Source organism: Pseudorca crassidens, chromosome 1 (genome assembly GCF_039906515.1).
Source record: "Pseudorca crassidens isolate mPseCra1 chromosome 1, mPseCra1.hap1, whole genome shotgun sequence".
Taxonomy (NCBI): Eukaryota; Metazoa; Chordata; class Mammalia; order Artiodactyla; family Delphinidae; genus Pseudorca; species Pseudorca crassidens.
The window spans coordinates 29,710,547-29,730,522 of NC_090296.1; the positions used below are offsets into that span (position 1 = coordinate 29,710,547).

A 19,976-nucleotide genomic window follows, 5' to 3' on the forward strand; every position below is an offset into this window, starting at 1 on the left:
TAAAAATGAAAAATTCAGTATATGAACATTATAGGACTGTCCTGGGTCAGGCTGCTTGGGTTTGAGCATTCACTAGCTGAATGGTTTTGGGCAAGTTACTTAAACTCTCCATGCCTGTGTTTCGTAGGGCACTGGTTATTGTGCCCATGAATTACTACTGTTTCATCTTCATCCAGGGCCAAATGGTGGGAGATTCGGCGGGGGGGAAGTAGAAAGGGGGGTGGAGGTGTTGGCCCACCTTCCTGGAATCACAGTCTCTTTAAACAGAGGACAGCCGCCTTTTCTCAGAGGTGTGTGGCTCTTGCAGGTTTCCCTTGCTGCTACCACAGACACCACCACGGAATTTCCTGGGGACTGGGATGTGAAAGTTCAAAAAAAGATAAATAAAAGGGAGGGGGATTCCTATACTCTCTGAGGATAAGGAGTTACCTTACCTGGTCCTTGGGCCAGAGCTAGAGTGCTTTTCCCAGAGTTCTGTCTGTGCCATAGCACTCACTTGGATATCTGGCTGTGTAAAGTTCAGGCTGGAGGTACCAAAGGGGAGGAGGGGCAGGGAAGGTAAACTCCCTGCCAGTTCAGAAATACCTTGAATTCTGGTATTCTTCTCTGATTCATCTTATACTCTTTACAGAGAACTCAAATAGGTGCTTCCATGTATTCTGTTCTGGTTTTATGGTTTCATTCAGAGGGTGGGACAGGGTAATGTATGTCTACTCCATCTTACCCAGAACCAGACTCTAAATTTCCTTTTAAGAGAGAGCACTTGTGATATTGCCATCATCCTTTGTGCTTTCTAACCCAAGACTATTCCCATACTAAGGTACAATTTGAATAATATTACTACCTTGCAAAAACAAACCAAAAAAAGCTTTATTAGCTCTCCATTGCCTCTAGGATTAAGTACAGACTCATTTCAGTGTTCAAATTCCCCAGCTGCATATACCTCATATTCTTGCCAGACAGGAATATTTGCTGATATATAGTTATTCTATTCTACACCTATAGCTTTTGTTAAATTCTACCTGCCTAAAATAGGTTCCCAACCTTTCCAATACAGCTTCTTCAAGTTCTGCACATCTTCTAAAGCTCAGATGCACTCACTACCTTCTTAAAATTTTAGTTTTCTGCCCTGTTCTTATGTGCTTCCCATGAAAGGAGTATGTGATCTCTTCAGCCCTTGAGTAATTGTTTTTTATTTGTACCTTTTCAACACACACACACACACACACACACACACACTTTGTTTTAGGACTATTTTTATGTTTAGAGATATAGTAACTGTGTCTAGCATAGGCTGTTATGCCTCAGATCCAATAGATTCAGGTAACATTTAGTGCTTATCATGTACTTTTTCGCCTACTCCTCTATAACAGCTCTTGGAGACCTTTATTCTAAATCTCAGTCACATGAGGACACTGAGGGTAAGTAAAATGACATTACCTTAACTCTTCTATAATGGCTGTGAGTTTCTTGAGTGCAGGAATTTTAATATTCAGTTTTCTACCATATAATATCTACTGTATAGTAGCTACTCAGTAAACAGCAATAGCTGTAACTTTTCTCTTCTTTCTACAGTACCTTGGGCATGTAGAAGTTGATGAATCAAGAGGAATGCACATCTGTGAAGATGCTGTAAAAAGATTGAAAGCTGTATGTATTTGATGGTTGCCAGTGTTGATCTATATGCTGTAAATATTTTCTCAAAAGATTTTGCTCAGTAAATTTTAGTGACCCACTATCCAGTAAGAACAGTATTTCTCTTAAGGCAAAATATGTGGGCTCATTAATAAAGAGCATTTCACGTTGTCCATCCAAAGGTGTAAGTTACAATGACCAACTTCTTCAATTTAGGCCAGACATTATCTAAAAGATACTTTTAATTCAGAACCTATATTAAGCAAGTGGTATGAATTCTTATAGATGAATAATATTCTAAAACCAGGATAAAACTATTACAGTTAGTCTTTTAACCTAACTGTGACAACTGGGTTATAAATTACTGATTTTAACTCTATAAGAAACAGCTTTCCAGGAAAAAGTGTAAAATAGAGATATCTGTGTTGACAGCAGGTGAGGTTTACATTTTGGGGAGACTTAATTATCATTACTGCTACTCCCCAGTTTCCTTCTCTATACTCCTCTAACATAAACAATGTATTTCCCTGCCTTTTGCACAAACTTCAGCATACTTGAAATGGAGAGTCCTTTTCCAGGATAAATAATGTCTGTTTTGCCTATTATGCCATAGAACACATCCCAGGCACATGCCTGTGTATTTAATAAAAGGAGAGAATGAGTTCAGAGTTCATAAAGGTTAAGATTAAAGTGTTAACTTCATATTTTGGATAGGTTTGAAGAATGTTTCTTAAATTCTGACAGCCCTCTTCACAACCTTCTCTCCAATGTGTGGCCTTTCCCCCCTTTGCTGTGAAAGCTTTAAGCATTACTTCTGCATGCCCTTGCCCCAGAACAGCATTAAATACTTGTTGCTTTGGGTTTGCTGGTATGGTGGGCTGCCACAAGTTTGGCTACTAATGAGTGCTTTTTTTTCCCCTCAATTTGCTTAATCAAAACTTTTCTGCTTCTTGGTACATTCTATATGACCTCTTACATACAGTTCCTCAATATAAAAGATACAAAGTCAAGGAAGCAACCAACTCAGAGAAGTGGATTATGTTTTCGAACAAATGTCTGAATCTATTATAGAAAGGAGAGGAGGAGAAAAATAACTGATTATGGTATGCAAAAAACTAAAAAACAAAACAATATATAGACACACATACATACCCTTTACTGCAGATTTTGGTCATTTAAATTCTTAAATGTTTGAAGCCCTTCTTAGTCTATCTGTGCTCTCCATTTAATCATCATTAATGTTAAAGGGACTTTATATAATAATTTATAGACTTGCCGTGTCCACGTAAATATAGTCCCCAGTTAAATACAGCCTCAGATAATGCAGTTTTCCAGGAAATTTAAATTCAATCTCTTATTTAACAAAATAATTCTAAGTTCAGTAATAGAATAAGATTTTCTAAGAACATTTTAAAAAGTAATGCAATGATTTACCCTACTAGTCATTAAACATCATAATGCTAATAACTGAAAACAACAGATGAATCAGTGAATAGACTAGATAGACCTGAAACAAACCTTAAATAGTTATTAAAATCTTAGAGCCTACATAAACTTAACATTTGGAAGGTCACTGTGGAATGAGCCTTTGGAAAGTCTTAATTCAGCATATGGCTTCATGTTTACTCTCTAAATAAGGAAAAACTAGAGATGGTTTAAGTTTGCCCAGAAGATAATTAAGAAGTGGTATTTAGTTGTTTAATGAGCAGTCAGTCCTCTTCACTGTCTAGTTTTCTTTAACCTGCTTTTAATTAGAAACCTCTCTTTATTACATAGGTAGTATATGTTCATTCTGTAAAATACAAATGAACAAAAACAGTACATAAAATCTCTTGCAGTCCCAGAGATAGCCACTATTCACTGTCTATTTTTATTTTTATTTATTTATTTATTTTTAATAAGGGCAGAGTGCCTGCCTCTGTTTATTTATCTATCTATCTATCTATCTATCTGTCCATTTATTTATTTATTTATGGCTGCGTTGGGTCTTCATTGCTGTGCCTGGGCCCTCTCTAGTGGCGAGCAGGGGCTATTCTTCGTTGTGGTGCGTGGGCTTCTCGTTGCAGTGGCTTCTCTTGTTGCAGAACGTGGGCTCTAGGTGCACAGGCTTCCATAGTTGTGGCATGCGGGCTCTAGAGCACAGGCTCAGTAGTTGTGGCGCACGGGCTTAGTTGCTCCGCGGCATGTGAGATCTTCCCATACCAGGGCTCGAACCTGTGTCCCCTGCATTGGCAGGCGGATTGTTAACCACTGAGCCACCAGGGAAGCCGTCTAGTTTTAAAACTCATTGTTTAGTTGAGTGAATTTTTTTATTTTACCTTTTGGTTTTAACCAAGGAAATTGTAAACTATAAGCATGGTTATTTGAGATACAGGACTTATTTAGATAATAAAATTATCGAAAAAATAAGTTTTTATTTTTACTAGAAATCGGAACCAAATTGCTGTTTGAAAAATTATATCTATGCCTGGAACAGTGTCTGGCACATAGTAGCCACTCAAAAAATATTTCTGGAATAAATATACAGAAAACAATTCAGTCCTCAATATGGGGTCAAATTGAATTTTGTAATAACCATCATAACAATGTTATATTTAATGTTTAAAGTTTATGAAACCCTTTTACATATCTCTTAAAAATCCTTATTTCCCCATGGTCTTTTACAACTAAAATGAAATTATGCATATTTGGATTGCTTTTCTGGACATACTTAAACTTTTGAACTTTGAAGGAAGATTGACCACTTCTGAACTTTTGATTCAAGAAGTTCTTTAAAATTTTTCAGACTAACCCTACCCAGGAGACTTGGAGCAAGTGTTGTATAATAATTTTGCACAGGCAAACAAGTATTTTTAAAAATAAGATTGAATTTTTGGGAGACTAGTGCCAATTTCCTATTTATTATACTCACTGGAACTTCCCCTTCTATTAATACCCTTTCTAATGCTGTATGAAAAAGGCTGCAGAAAGTTGGAAGTCTTCAGATGTTGTTCATCTCAGATCATGTTAGTCCACAAAAATTCATGCTTTTTGTCTTCTTTTCATATTTTTACTATACAGAATTTTCTAGATGCCTTTTTCCCTTCTTTTAGCGAACATTCATCTAACAAACATGTATAATCTACTGTGCCAGATGCTTATATTGTGCCAAAAGCTATGTGTCTGGAGATGTTTATTTTCATAGATGATAAATATTCCTCTTATCGTTTCAAATAAATGGAAGCAAATGTAAAAATGTACAGACCTACAGATTAAAGAAGAAATAGCATGTCTGGAACAAGTTTGAATGCCAGAAAAGTTTTAAAATTTAAAGAATTATGTAGCTCAGATGTACCAGTTAAATAGGAAAACAAACATCTTAAACCTATCACTCAAATGATCTTTGAACTAAAAGTGTAACATTCTAGCGCTTTTTAAATTTGTGCGGGCTTGAAGAAGCAGGATAATTTGCAAGTTTTTTTTTTTCCTTCCAAGTAGTCCCTTACAATTTAGGATTACTTTAACTTCAGTTAGAAGTTATCAGCATACTTAATATTTTCAAATGAAAAGATATTGTAACTAAACAACATATGCTTCTCAGAGCATAAGTATGTTTAAATTTTTTTTACTTTATATGCATAAAGTTAGTTACAGTTATTTGCCATTCATTTACTTTGTGGCGTAATTTTACCAGTTAGCCACTTAGGGACTTAGATTGTATAGGATAAATGACAGAAATGACTATTGCCCATTTTCATTGCCTTAATGCAGAGTTAGTTGCAGGGGGAGGAGTACTGTCATTTATCAATCTATTTTGTAAAAAGTGTATTGGACCTTTGGTTATCTTGCTTGATACTGGTGCAAGATGCCTTTCCTTTTAAAATGTCTTTTCTTCCCATTGTCTCTGTGTTTCTCCCTCTCTGTCTTGGTTTTAGACTAGTTTCATTACACTACCAGTTTCTAATATGTTGATTTTTTATTTGCTATTTGATAAATTTGTTTTAATGTATGTTCTTGTTTTAGCAGGTAAAAGAATCATAATTTAATTTTTTTAAATTAATATTATTCTCTAATAACTGTCTTTTGATGCATTTTGCACGTCAACTTTTTTCATTAACATCTGAGGTCTTTTATAAATAGAAGGCAAACTCCATGTTTAACAGGAGCTTTTCTGGGAGCTAAATTAAATATTAACGAATCTCCTTCCCACATCTTCCTATCCCTAAAGAATGGTGAATCTTTTAACTTGGGCTGCATCTTTTAAAAGCTGGTGGTTACCTAAAAGTCTAACGAAACTAGGGTCACCAAACTTGGCAGCAGAAATAAGCTTAGTCTTATTGTTACAACTATCCCAATTACCTTATTATATTTCTAGCTTAAGTTCAAAACGTTTTATGGAAATATTTGATGCTGTTTGTGATTTTCAAAACCTAGAGAAAAAATAAACCATTCAGTGTTTGAGAGTATTGAATGAGTTTTATGAGTCAAATTTCTGTAGAGTTGTCTTTTTCTAGACATTTATTCACTATTAATAATGGATTATAAAAGGTAAAGGCTTAAAGTATAGTTCAACCAAAACTAGGAAATGTTAAAGTTAAGCTAGCTTGGGTGAGTTAGAACTCATCTACTTTGCATAAGTTCTTCAGATTTTAAATGGTGGGCAGTTTTCAAGGTTTGTATATGCTTAAAAATTGGTGCTGGGACCACAGACAATTGTGTCTCTTTTACCTATGTAGTTTTAGAATTGTATAGTTATAACTGTCAGTACAAATTTCTTTCTTCTAAAACAGTAGCATTTAAAAAGAAAACAACCCTATTCTTCAAATTTTAGTTGTGGTTAACAGATGTGGTTTGGTTCTCAAATATACTAGTTTTCTCAGCTCCAGTGAAAGCATTGGCCATGTGTTCTTTATAGATGATTTATTCTGTGTTTGAAATAGAACATATCTATTATTTCCCCACAGTTGCTATGGAATTGATCAGCACACACATACATACAAACCTGTCCTAATGCATAAGTAAGAATTCTCAAAGTGGCATCTTGAACTCAGCAAGAAAAAGTCTGACAAGGACCCTCCCTTCACACTCATAATTTAAGTGTAGCATTTTTTTAATGTTACTTTGTGATCATTTGAGTGTGGACTGGTTTTTTCATTGGTGACTTCCACATATTTGACCACTGATTTTAAATTGAAAAATGTATGTGAACCGATCAATTTACCACTCACTATTACGAAAATTTAAATGCAAATCTCACAAACCAGTATGTCCTAGTCTTTTTCTCTGCTGCCAAATTTGAATAATCTCTGTTTTAAAAGTCAGTAGAGAATGCTAAAGTAACTAGTTGCTCTGCATGGATACAGGTTCTGATTTCTTCTCTTTCTGCGGATTATTAGGCCATACAGTATGTTTCGCTGCATTTTCATGCACCCTTCCTTTTTCCCTGTCACTCCTGGTATGGATAACTCTTTAAAACTCTCACTCCCTTCCCCTTCTCCTACTTTGCCCTTCACCCAACCTCTGTATGTGCTTATTGCTGTGAAACCTTGGGACATTTAGCCCATACAATAATAGCGCTCGACCTGTCCCCCTGTTCCTCCAGGAAAGGAAGTTCTTCAAAGGCTTCTTTGGAAAAGTAAGTTTGATGCCACATTCATGCTTGCTTTATAAGGAGTTACACCCCTAGTATAGCACTGACACATTTTTTGAAAAAGAAGTACAGCTTTGGTTTCTTTGTAATACAGGAATTGATTTGACTAAATATGTAAATTAATGAATTGGAAAGCTATCTATGATATTACCTGCGTGTCTGTTGATACTAAATCTGATGATTCCTAGGAAAGTCCAATAAATAAATCAAGTAGGTTAGAAAAGAATTGCTTCCTCAAGACTAGGTGTTAAAATAAATTTAATTTGATCTTGCAAAATTGTTCATATTAGCATATTTGTTGAGTTTTTTAACAAGTTTTACTTAGTGTTCAATATTGACAGAGAAGTGGGAAGAAATACTAAATTCAAGTGAAAATTAAATGTATCGCAAATTTTACATTCATTGCTATTACTTTTTTTCAATCCAAGTTAAATTTCAGACGAAGTAAGTGAAAGTACATAAACTTATCTTTGAAGATCCTGTGCTCTTTAACCTGGGATGGTAACCTAAGAAAAACTGTCTTAATTAGTAGTCTACCAAGTGTCTGTCATATGTGGAATGTTCTTTATGTAGCTGCTTTTCAAAGAATGCTTGTTCAAATTTCCTTAGAATTAAGAATATATAGGATTGGGGGCTTCCCTGGTGGCGCAGTGGTTGGGAGTCCACCTGCCGATGCAGGGGACGCTGGTTCGTGCCCCGGTCCGGGAGGATCCCACATGGCTGCAGAGCAGCTGGGCCCATGAGCCATGGCCGCTGAGCCTGCACGTCCGGAGCCTGTGCTCCGCAAAAAAAAAAAAAAAGAATATATAGGATGGGACTTCCCTGGTGGCACAGTGGTTAAGAATCCACCTGCCAATGCAGGAGACATGGGTTCGATCCCTGGTCCAGGAAGGTCCCACATGCTGCGGAGCAACTAAGCCCATGTACCACAACTACTGAAGCCCATGCACCTAAAGCCCGTGCTCTGCAACAAGAGAAGCCACTGCAATGAGAAGCCTGCGCACCGCAACGAAAAGTAGCCCTCACTCAACGCGACTATAGAAAGCCTGCGTGCAGCAACAAAGATCCAACACAACCAAAAATAAAATAAATAAAAATTTAAAGAAAAAAAAATATATATAGGACTTCCCTAGTGGCGCAGTGGTTGGAATCCGCCTGCCGATGCGGGGGACGCAGGTTCGTGCCCCGGTCCGGGAGGATCTCGCATACTGCGGAGCGGCTGAGCCCGTGAGCCATGGCCGCTGAGCCTGCGCGTCCGGAGCCTGTGCTCCGCAACGGGAGAGGCCAAAACAGTGAGAGGCCCGTGTACCGCAAAAAAAAAAGTGTGTGTGTGTGTATATATATATATATATATATATATGATGACAGTACAGAATGTATTTATCTGTATTATAGATAAATACATTTCTAACATTTTTGTGTCTAAGCTTATCATTGTCTAGTTTTGAGTAAGTGCTACAAAATAAGTCAGACTGAGAGAGTATAAGAAAAAACTACTGTCATTGTATAACTGAGTGTACATTACTAAAAGTTTATGTGAATATAAAAATCCCATCACAGTTCGTTTTTCACTGAGTGGTTTTGTTACTTTAAAGAACGATTCTTTTTCCTGACCCTGCCATATGCCACGTGAGATCTTAGTTCCCTGACCAGGGATCAAACCCATGCCCCCTGTAGTGGAAGCTCAGAGTCTTAACTGCTGGACCTCCAGGGAAGTCCCTAAAGAACAATTTTGAAAAATTATTAGGGCTTCCCTGGTGGCGCAGTGGTTGAGAGTCCGCCTGCCGATGCAGGAGACATGGGTTCGTGCCCTCGTCTGGGAAAATTCCACATGCCATGGAGCGGCTGGGCCCATGAGCCATGGCCGCTGAGCCTGCGCGTCAACGGGAGAGGCCACAACAGTGAGAGGCCCGCGTATCGCAAAAAAAAAAAAAAAATTATTAGTTTCCACTTTCTTCTCAATTAAATATTTTAGTTGTAACCCTTTTTTTTTTACATGTTCTGGTTTAGGTCACCTTTATATTAATGTAAACAAATTTGAAGGATTTTAGATTGAATGGTTTAATTCAGTAACTTCTGTCAATCTGAAATAAAAAGTCATATAATTTACCCACACATGTCACAATAAAATCTTTTAGTAGATATTTTGAGCCTGAGTCAAATTAACAGGTCCGTAGAATGTGGGATCTATAACTAGAAAGAATAAATCCTATAGACATTTGCATCATTATAAATAGACACTATAATTGTTAAGCAGATTTTTTTGGTGGAGCATTTACTCTTTCCTAAATAGAATTTCTCAAAGCAATTTCACATCACCCCAGTTAAAATACAATTTTAATTATCTTCTAAGTGATCAATTTTTAATATATCTACTTTAGTAAAAGTCCATGAAGGCTAGATAGAGAAAGCTAAAGGAGAAAATATTGATTTGGTTTATAGAAAAAACATGTTAAAGTATATTTTTTAAAAGGTTATAACATGATGTTAAAGAACAAAGATAGCTCTCACTTGAGAATCACCTCCAAGGTGGCAATATTCATTACTATAAATAATGGGGTCATTGTGCATCTCCAGTGTCACCAAACTGGGTCACACTGTGCTTCTTAGCTGTTTTCACTGCATTTTGCTACATGGCAAATCCATATGGTATGAGAAAGAAAACTATGAATTATCTCACTTAATCCTTACAGTAACCCTGAAGTTATTATTTTCCCGTTTTACAGTGAGAAAACTAAAGTTTACAGAGGTTAAGGGACCTGCCTGAATCCACAGATACAATAAGTGGTAGAATCTAGGATTTGAACCCAGATAATCTGATTCCAGAGTCTACACTCTTAATCACTATGCTATACAATCACTCAGTTTTCAGATTATTTACAAGCAAAGTTTAAAAGATTTAACCTTAAAAGATGCTAGTTAAGAGCTTCCTGGAAACTCATTTTTACTTTCTAACTTTCTTCTTTAAAGGTAGTAATTTTTTTTAAAATTTATTTATTTATTCGTTTTGGCTGTGCTGGGTCTTAATTGCGGCATGCGGGATCTTTAGTTTTGGCATGCAGACTTCTTAGTTGCGGCATGCCTGCGGGATCTAGTTCCCCGACCAGGGAATGTACCCAGGCCCCCTGCACTGGGAATGCTGAGTCTTACCCACTGGACCACCAGGGAAGTCCCTAAAGGTAGTAATTTAATTTTGGATTTTTGTCTCTTGTCAGTTTACTTTGTTACTAGTTAATGCTTTAAAGAATCTTTTTCAGTGGTTCAGACTAACATTTTATTTATTTAGAGGTGTTTAAACCATACTAGTGAGATTTTCTTAAAAGATACTAATTGATCCCATAATGTGAACAAACATGAACCTCAGAATTTTTTTTCTTCCAGTTTTATTGAGATATAATTGGCATACAGCACTGTATAAGTTTATGTACCGCATAATGATTTGACTTCATATATCATGAAATGATTACTGCAGTAAGTTTAATGAACAACTCTCATCTCACAGAGATACAATACAGAATTCTTATGTTATTGTGGGGAGAATTCTTTTTATGGCCAGGCAATTTTATTCTTATGTACAATTTTTTTTAATTACAGTAAGTCATTCAAAGAGTTTGGAAAATCAAGGGAGAAAAAACCATCACCTATAACTTTCCAGAAATGTGCTTAATTTTAAGTGAAAAACTTTTCTTTAATTTGGAGCCTTTTAAACCTTTCAAGTTGGCATCATTCAACTCACATTCACACTTATCTACAAGAAGTAGTCTGGTGAAAGAGATTTGGTTTGTTGAGTTTGCTAGGTCAATTGTGTTTTGATGAAAGCTAAAAATGAATCTCATAGGGAGTTTTTATCTAGTAGAGTTCCTCATAAATTTTGATACTTTCTTAGCCTTCTTATCATGTATGGTTTAATGGACCAAGATGAAGAGAACAACAGTTATCAAGTGTTTCCATCAAGCACATTTGGAGAAAAGTAGGTAGATGGGAGAATTATTATCCCTGATTCTGAATTTGTAAATCATGGCCAGGAGAACTGCTGCTGCTTTTCCCTAAGTTGCGTCCTGGACCTGACCACCCTGTTCTATTCCTGTCAGGGGCCTGACCTCCCTGTTCCTCCAGCAAATGGGAGCAGTACCTTCAGAAGCTTTAGCAGTGAGGAACAGATAAACCTGGGTGTGTTACAGGGCTGTATTATTAACCCGGTGTAAGATTACACACATCTTAGAAGGAAAAAACCCCTGAGGCTCTGAAATACCTTTTTCTAAACTTAGCTACATTAAATTGATCATTTTTTTAGGAAAGTCAAGAATGTACTCAGCTTTTTAGGAAGTATTACATACAGCTTCTAGTGTATTTGGCCATACTCGGCAAATATTTTATTACCAAGCAATTACGTGGCACTTAACGTTTGAAAAGGATATTAAAAGTTTAATGTATTTGAGGAAACTCATGAGCTAAGTAATCTATATTACCATTTTATGAGGAACTGACTGAACACAGAGATATAAAATCTTTTCAGGCCACCCTATTAGGTCTCTTTTTAAAGCCATTGTATTAGAAAAATTCAGTTCAGTCTACCTCCTGTGAGTCTTTCTCCTGGGTGTGTCCTTTACTACTGACACAAAACACTTCTGGTCACCAAATGTGTAGAGATTTTTTCCCTAACCAAACAATTCTCTGTGACACCAGCTAGGTGTCCTACAATTTAACTCAATTCTAACACTATCTACTTGGAGATAGTGTCAGATCCCGTAGATTTAAAGACTCAGTCTCACAAGACTGCTCCCACCGACTTCAGATGCCAGTTGCAATTGCAGGTCCCCAGGTTACCCATAATAACTTCTGTCTAATTTGGCTACAAATTGGAGGTTCCCATGACCTCCTCCTCAGGTTTGATTAATTTGCTAGAACAGCTCACAGAAATCAAGGAAACACTTATGTTTACCAGTTTATTAAAGGATATGATAAAGGATACAGGTGAAGAGCCAGATGAAGAGATACATAGGGCAAGGTCTGGGAGTGTCCCAAGGGCAGGAGCTTCTGTCCCTGTAAAATTGGAGTGTGTCACCTTCTCCATGTGGATGTGTTTGCCAACCTGGAAGTTCTCTGAACCTTGTACTATTGGGATTTTGTGGTAGTTTCCTCACGTAGGCTTGATAGATTATTCCAATTCCAGCTCCTCTTCCTGCTCTAGAGGATAGGGGTTAAGGCTGAAAATCCTAAGCTTCTCATCATGGCTTGGTCATTCTGGCAACAAGCCCTCATCCAGGAGCCCACCCAGCGTTGTCTCATTAAACAAAAGATGCCCTTCACTTAGGAATTTACAAGGGTTTTAGGAGCCTTGTGTCAGGGATGGGGTCAGAGACCAAATATCAGGACAAGAGATGCTCGTTGTGCTCTTATCACTTAGGAAATTACAAGGATTTCAGGAGGTCTGTGCCAGGAACCAGGGACAGAGACCAGTATATATTTTCTACTATCTCTTAGCCATCTACTTGTATTTATATAGAACTTTGTAGTTTGTGATGTGTTTTGACCTACTTTCTAACTTGTTACTCACAACAGCTCAGTGAATTAGACGTGATAGTTCATGAAACTACATTTTACAAATGAATAAACAAGCTCAAAGAGGTCACCCAGCTAGTAGTAAATGGCAGTGCCTACCCTGAAACCAAAGTTTTCTGAAACTTAGTGCAGAGTTCTTTCACCTACCCTGTGTTCTGTCATTCAGAAGTGTTGGCCTCTGCTTTCCTCGGATAGGCTTTAATTATAGTGAATGGAGAAGTGTCAAATGCAGGGGACACTAGATAGCTCAAGGGCCTGAATGCTTCCCACAAACATGCATCGTATGGCCTGCGCACAGTTCATAAATTTGGATTAGTTGCTAATATTTCAAACATTGAAATTTTTTACATCAAAACTATTACATCTGGGATTCCCTGGTGGCGCCGTGGTTGAGAGTCCGCCTGCCGATGCAGGGGACACGGGTTCGTGCCCCGGTCCGGGAAGATCCCACATGCTGTGGAGCGGCTGGGCCCGTGAGCCATGGCCGCTGAGCCTGTGCGTCTGGAGCCTGTGCTTTGTGACGGGAGAGGCCACAGCAGTGAGAGGCCCGCGTACCGCAAAAAAAAAACCAAACTATTACATCTATCTTAAGAATGGAAGATCTGGCAAAACGGCATGCTTTGTATGCAGCAACAGTGGCTTGAGCTGAGTACCAGTTGTGCCCTTTGGTTGCTTGTTTGCCACATCCCTGCAACTCCCTATGGTCCCTACACTCAGCCTGCTTCACTCATTTTGTTACCGCTTTTAACCCTGTAGGCGTTTGAGTTTGTGAACTCCTCCCTGGGCTATTATTTGATTGTGGTGGGGTGTGTGTGTGTGTGATAACCACTTCTAACTGTATAAAAAGCACCAAAAATATTATAATATTTGTTTTAACAGATACTGTTAATGTACTGCCAGATATAATTTTTCAAGTTTTGATGCTGTTACAGTTGTTAAATGGCATCATTAGAAATGATTATGTTTTAGAGAATACATAGTTGAAAAGTAATGCAGGGTTATATTGTTTTCAACTAATTATCAAGAGTAAAACATTTCATGGTATTTATGACCACTGTTAAGTCAGTGTACTCACATCTACATTCTAATTAGATTTCCTAAATTTTCTCCTCAATGGCAAATTGTACTTAGTGCTTATCTTCACTCTGGATCCTTTCCTTTACATGTGAGGGAATATCACTTGCTGCCTCTTTCCTTTTCTTCCTTTCTGTTTTTTAAATTCTCATGCCCTTCTATAAATTTTACCTTCTTTTGTATTTTATTTTTTTTTTTAATCTTTTTTTTTTTTTTTTTTTTTTTTCGGTACGCGGGCCTCTCACTGTTGTGGCGTCTCCCGTTGCGGAGCACAGGCTCAGCGGCCATGGCTCACGGGCCCAGCCGCTCCGCGGCATGTGGGATCCTCCCGGACCGGGGCGCGAACCCGCGTCCCCTGCATCGGCAGGCGGGCTCTCAACCACTGCGCCACCAGGGAAGCCCCTTTTGTATTTTATTAGTTGCATCTTTTAGGATTTGGTTTATTTATCCTTTTGAAGTGCAATATAACAAATTTCTGAAGAAGAAAAAAGACAATCCCAAGAGTACTCAGAAGATTTCCATTGATCCTTGGTTTCAGTATTTCCTATGACATGATCAGCTAATATGTCAAATGCCCTGGCCATTGATCTTTTCTAGATTAAAAAAAAATTCATTAACCTTTGGAGTTATCTTTTTTATTTGTATTCATGAAGACTTAGTGGTTCTCAAGCCTCAAGTCACAGTGTCTAAAACATACTAGGGGCTGTGCTAGGCTATCCAGATCAAAGATGAGCGAGACAATCTCCATTTTTTAAGTCCAGTTTACTCTCATTTTCAGATGACTATTTGACTCCTCCTTCCTTTTCCTTAAACCTCCAGAATTTCTTACTCTTCTTTCAGTTGATGACCCTGCTTCCTACTTCACTGAAAAAACAGAATCAACCAGAAGAGAACTTTCAAACATGACACCACATCTACTTACCTACGTGAATCTGTGCATATATACTCTGTTTTCCCTCCAATTCAAGGGATGAACTGTCTGTGCTCCTAGCTGAGGCCAACTCCTCCGCAAGATTCTTATACGAGCTCTTAGTCATTCTAGTAATGCTACCCACCTCCTCCATAATCAGTTTTTCTTTCTCTAGTGGATCATTCATTAGCATTAAAACAAACCATCTTTCTAAAAAAAGGTTTCTTCTTGGTGCCTTCAGTTTCTGCTCTCCTTTCCCCTATTAAACTCATTTAATCAGACTTTATTTACTCAACCTGTCAGCAGCATTTGAGGTAGCAGCCAAATCCCTCCCGCTCCTCGAAACAGTCTATTCATTTGGAGTTCAGGTGCCATATTCTCTTGATTTTCCCTTGTGTTGATGCCTACTTCTTCGTCTGTGGACTGTTCTCTACCTACACTTCTCCCTTGATGATCTCATCCAGTGTCATGGATTTAAATACCATCTCTATGCTGATGATTTTGAAAGTTCTGTCTCCAGACATCTGCCCTAAACTCCATAATGGTACTTCCATCTTAGAAGCAGTATAGCATAGGGGTCAAGGACACAGACTGGGGATCTGGATTAATTGTATTTAATCCTGGCTCAGCCACTTACTAGCTTTGTGACGTTGGGAGAGGTTCTTAACCATTCTGTACCTCAGCTTCCCCACTTATAAAAAAAGGATAATACTAATTCCATCTTCACCTGATTGTTGTGAAGATTAAATGAGTAAATATAAGCAAAGTGTACAGAATAACCTGCCATATGGATGTGTCAGTATCATCATCATTAAACATTTCACACTAAGGCATTTCACACTAATGTGTCACAAACCAAATTCCGAAACGCTCTCCCAAATTAGTCTTCCCTAGTCTTTCCCATCCCGGTCCATGTGCTTTAGCCACAAATCCTGGATCTGATCTTGTCTCCTCTCTTTCTCTTTTACCCTGTATCCATCCCATCAATAGTTCCTGTCTCACTACCCTCCATCACTATTGCCATGGTCCAAGCCAGCTTCTCCGCTCACCTGAATCATTGCATTAATGTTCTACACAATCTGCTTTCATTATTGTCCCCCTACCATCTGTTTTCAAGATATCAGTCGGAGTGATCTTTTTAAGACAGAGGTCTGATTGTGTTGCTCCACTGCCCTAGATCCTCCAGTAGCTTCCTGAGCTACTCAGGGTAAAAACCAGTCTTTTAGGCCTAGCAGGCCATTATACATGCATTATCTCTGTCCCTTTTCCTATCTTCTCCTATTCTTGCTTCCTGTGTTCCAGCCACACTAGCCTCCTTGCTGTTCCCTGAGCATACCAGCTATGCTTCCACCTCAGGACCTTTGCACTTACTGTAACCTCTAATCTGGAGCACACATCATCCAGATATATGCATGGCTCACTTCCTCATCTCTTCCCATTTGTTCAAAAGCCCCATTTTCACTGAGGCAGTCACTGAGAGAACCTTATTTTAAATTTCAAATACCACCCTCCTCCATATATAGACACTCACTATTCCCCTTCCTAGCTTTATTTTCCTCTGATAGGGGTTATCACCATTTGTCATAGCATACATTTTACTTATTTGGGTTTTTTTTTATTTCTTCCTCACTAAAACATAAACATTTTGTGGACAGAGATCTTCACCTAATTTAGTTCACTGCTGAATCTTCAATGCCTAGAATAGTTTGTGGTCCATAGTAGCTGCTCCAAAATGTCTGAGTTAGTGAATGACAAATGCAGTGCTTTCAAGTTCACCCTGTAGTGGGAAAAGCCAGACAGGTAAAAAAAGGTAGTTAACAAATTGTGTAACAATAATAGGTACTACTGGAGCAGAGAGGGACAGTGAATGTTGGAGATTGTGATTAAGGCTTCTGAGAGGAGATGATACCTAAGGCTGAGACTTAAGACTGTGACTTCCAGTTAAACTAAGTTAGAGGAAAAAGGCATAGAAGGAACAGCATTAACAGGGCCACTGGAGCGACAGAGAACCTGCTCCGACTCATTCACTTATTCAACCTAGGGATATACAGAAGGAGACAGAAGATAAGACCCAAGTTTATGGTATGGATGAAAGGTGGTGGGGAAATCATTCACTGTGAGAAGAGTTATGATGAATTTGGTTTTGGACAGGTTGAATTTGAGGTCCCTGTGGAATTTTCACTCTATTATATGCATTTGAAACTTAATATGAACTTAGTATGAACTTAAATGAACTTAATATTAGAATAATTTCTTTTCTAGGCTCCCTCCTCTCAGTTAAAAGTGATTTATAAACTAGGAGAGCTAAATAGCCTCCAAAAATCTCGCCTTTGTTGTTTGGTTCATGACGTGCTATTATCCTTATTTTTTCCCCGAAAGCCTTTAAAGGCCCTTCTCACTTAAGAAAGTGCAGGTTAAAAGTTACTGTACTTTTAAGGAAGCAGCCATTGGAGATAGTACCAGTCTCAAATCCTACAGAAAGTTGTGTTTCTCAGAGGTACATACTGTATCTTGGAATTATAAGACAAAATTTATTCGTTACACAGTTCTGTTCAGAAATTCAAATGTCATCAAATGATAGATTTGAAGGCCCTCTCAGATTAAAAAAGAAGAAGAAGAAGCCAAGTTTCCTGTTAAGGAAGTCTCTCATTCACTCATTGCAAGACACACCGTGTCATGGTTGCCTACGAATATATCATTATTACTCCATAATGACTGGGTTATCTCTGTGTGTAGGTGTGACAGAAAGACTGACCAGAGATTCTTTACATATTGGGTACCCTTGAAGACCTCTTTGGTGTGTAGCAGAAGAGCTTTGCACAATAGAATGGCAGATCGCCGTTGCTCAGAAAGAGTGACTTGCTCTACCCTTCCTGCCCAAATTTGTCTGTTTGCTGCTGTTGCTTCTTAACATTTCATAGCTATGCCAAATTATGCTTCTGTGTGTCTTTAGCATTTCTTTGCTTTGGCTTACATTAGAACACCTTTTTGTTCTTGTCTGTCATATGCCCAACACAATTGTCTTGCCTCCAAATATCACTTCTGTTTATGTTGATTAATTGCGTGTTCTTATCTCCCTGGTGGCCTTAGGAATCATAGAACTTTAGAGTTGGACTGCGTCTGAGTTTGGGTCTCAGTTTAAAATAATAGGATATAAGCACATTTGTTTAAAAATAGAAAAGAAAAAGAATTCAGGGACAATTCCAAACAGTTCTAGTATTTCAGTATAATGAATTGTCTTTCCAAAACAGGTTTAATCACTTTCCAGGGATTATGATGATTTATATCAGAGGTCATCAAACTATGGCCCACTACCTGTTTTTATAAATAAAGTTGTATTGGAACAAATCCATGTCCATTTGTTTACATATTGTCTGTGGCTGCTTTTGTGCAGCAGGGCAGAGTTGGGCAGTTGTGACATAGACTGTATGGCCTGCGAAGCCCTAAATATTTGATACCTGGTCCTTCACAGGAAAAGTTTTCCAATCATGATTTAAACAGTTTAGAAACATACTTCTCCAACTGGAAATCCGAAGTACTTCCCCAGATAACAACATGTAAAACAGAAGAGTGACTGTGAGGATCTGTTAGCGTACTGAGCACACTACCAACTTGTGATCTCCATCCATTTAAAAAAATTTTTAAGTGGTGTCTACCAAAAAAACAAAACAAAAAAACCCCTGGAGATTAATAGGTAGGCAGATGGCAGTTCTTTATTGTAATTAGTTATTTCATTGCCTTTTATTGTGAGTAGCTTTTATATTTAGGGGAAATGATCTTAGTGTACTGAGTTTGTTTAATTACTATCTCCATGTCATTTTTGCAACCTTTTCGTCTTTCTTCACTGGTATTTTCACGTTAAGATTACCTGTGCATTCTCTTGCTTGCAGTGTAAGCTTCCTGATTTAATAATTTGTAATAGACCCATTTCCTGCTATCATTTTCTCCAGTGTCAGAGTCTGCTTAATTTCTGTATTGGTTTATATCTACCCAAAGTAAAAGGTGTTTAAGGGAAATGTTAGTTTTAAAATTTTAACATGGATATTTAGAGAGTTGAGTGGTTACTTGAAAATTATATTTGACATTTTTCACTCATAGGGTAGTTTGATCCTTCTCAGTTTAAATTCTAAGTTACTGAAATTCTGTTCATGTTAGACCCATTTTCTTCCCTTGAAGAATAAGCAGTTTTCTCTTTGTTGTAAAACTATTTTTCATGCATTAACACTACTCAGTGTGAATTCTACCTATAACCTTGAAATTATTATTAAAATAAAAAGCATTGGAACCGTGGTGATGAAATAATTCTTACTGTCTCACATATACGTTACCCCTACCACATTTTTATTAGTGTCTGAAGTATTATGTAGTCTTTTTTTAAGGGGTGTTTGTGTCACTAAGATGTATGTATATTCTATCGTATAATAACGCATATGTGGAATCTAGAAAAATGGTATAGATGCTCTTATTTGCAAAGCAGAAATAGAGACATAGACGTAGAGAACAAATGTATGGATACCAAGGGGGAAAGGGGTGGGGAGGGAGGAATTGGGAGACTGGGATTGACACATATACATTATTGATACTATGTAGAAAATAGACAACTGATGGGAGCATACTGTATAACATAGGGAGCTCTACCTAATGCACTGTGGTAACCTAAGGGAAGTCCAAAAGGGAGGGGATATCTGTATGTGTATGGCTGATTCATTTTGTTGTGCAGTGGAGGCTGACGCAACATTGTAAAGCAACCATACTCCAATAAAAATTAATTTAAAAAAATTTAAAAAAAGTTTTTAAAGATGTATGTATATTCTATATTTCATATTTACTCTGGGTTATCTCTTTTTTTAGTCCTGTGGCTAGCTAACTTTGGCCTTATCTCCTAAGGTATTGGCTTAAGTGGATAGTTTTAGGGCAAACAAAAGGAAAACTTTCATCTTCTGTGACTTTTATCATTTTCTAAAAAGTGTTTAGGAATCTTAGTTTATATTATCAGAATGAAAGACACTAAAGTTTACAGATAGTTCAGAAGCATTACTACTTTAGAATTTGTGAGAGGAAGTCCGGACTTAATTTCAGCTGCAGGTGTCTTTGAGTGTTAATATCTCAATACCTGATTGAAATAATTGTAATGTGGCAAACTATACTGACATCCAAGAACTGGCA

The 19,976-nt window shown here is 37.6% G+C and overlaps 1 protein-coding gene across 10 annotated transcripts in view; it reads left to right on the forward strand.

Annotated features, from left to right (window-relative positions):
- NUMB (NUMB endocytic adaptor protein) overlaps positions 1-19,976 on the forward strand; it is a 187,474-nt gene that overhangs the window by 147,486 nt on the left and 20,012 nt on the right. For 7 of the 10 annotated variants that reach the window (XM_067731248.1, XM_067731230.1, XM_067731291.1 and 4 more), the window contains 2 exons: positions 1,576-1,650; positions 7,217-7,249. In XM_067731248.1, the coding sequence (XP_067587349.1) occupies positions 1,576-1,650; positions 7,217-7,249 (108 nt within the window). The remainder of the gene's footprint in view (positions 1-1,575; positions 1,651-7,216; positions 7,250-19,976) is intronic. The other 3 variants (XM_067731274.1, XM_067731301.1, XM_067731284.1) reach the window with 1 other exon arrangement.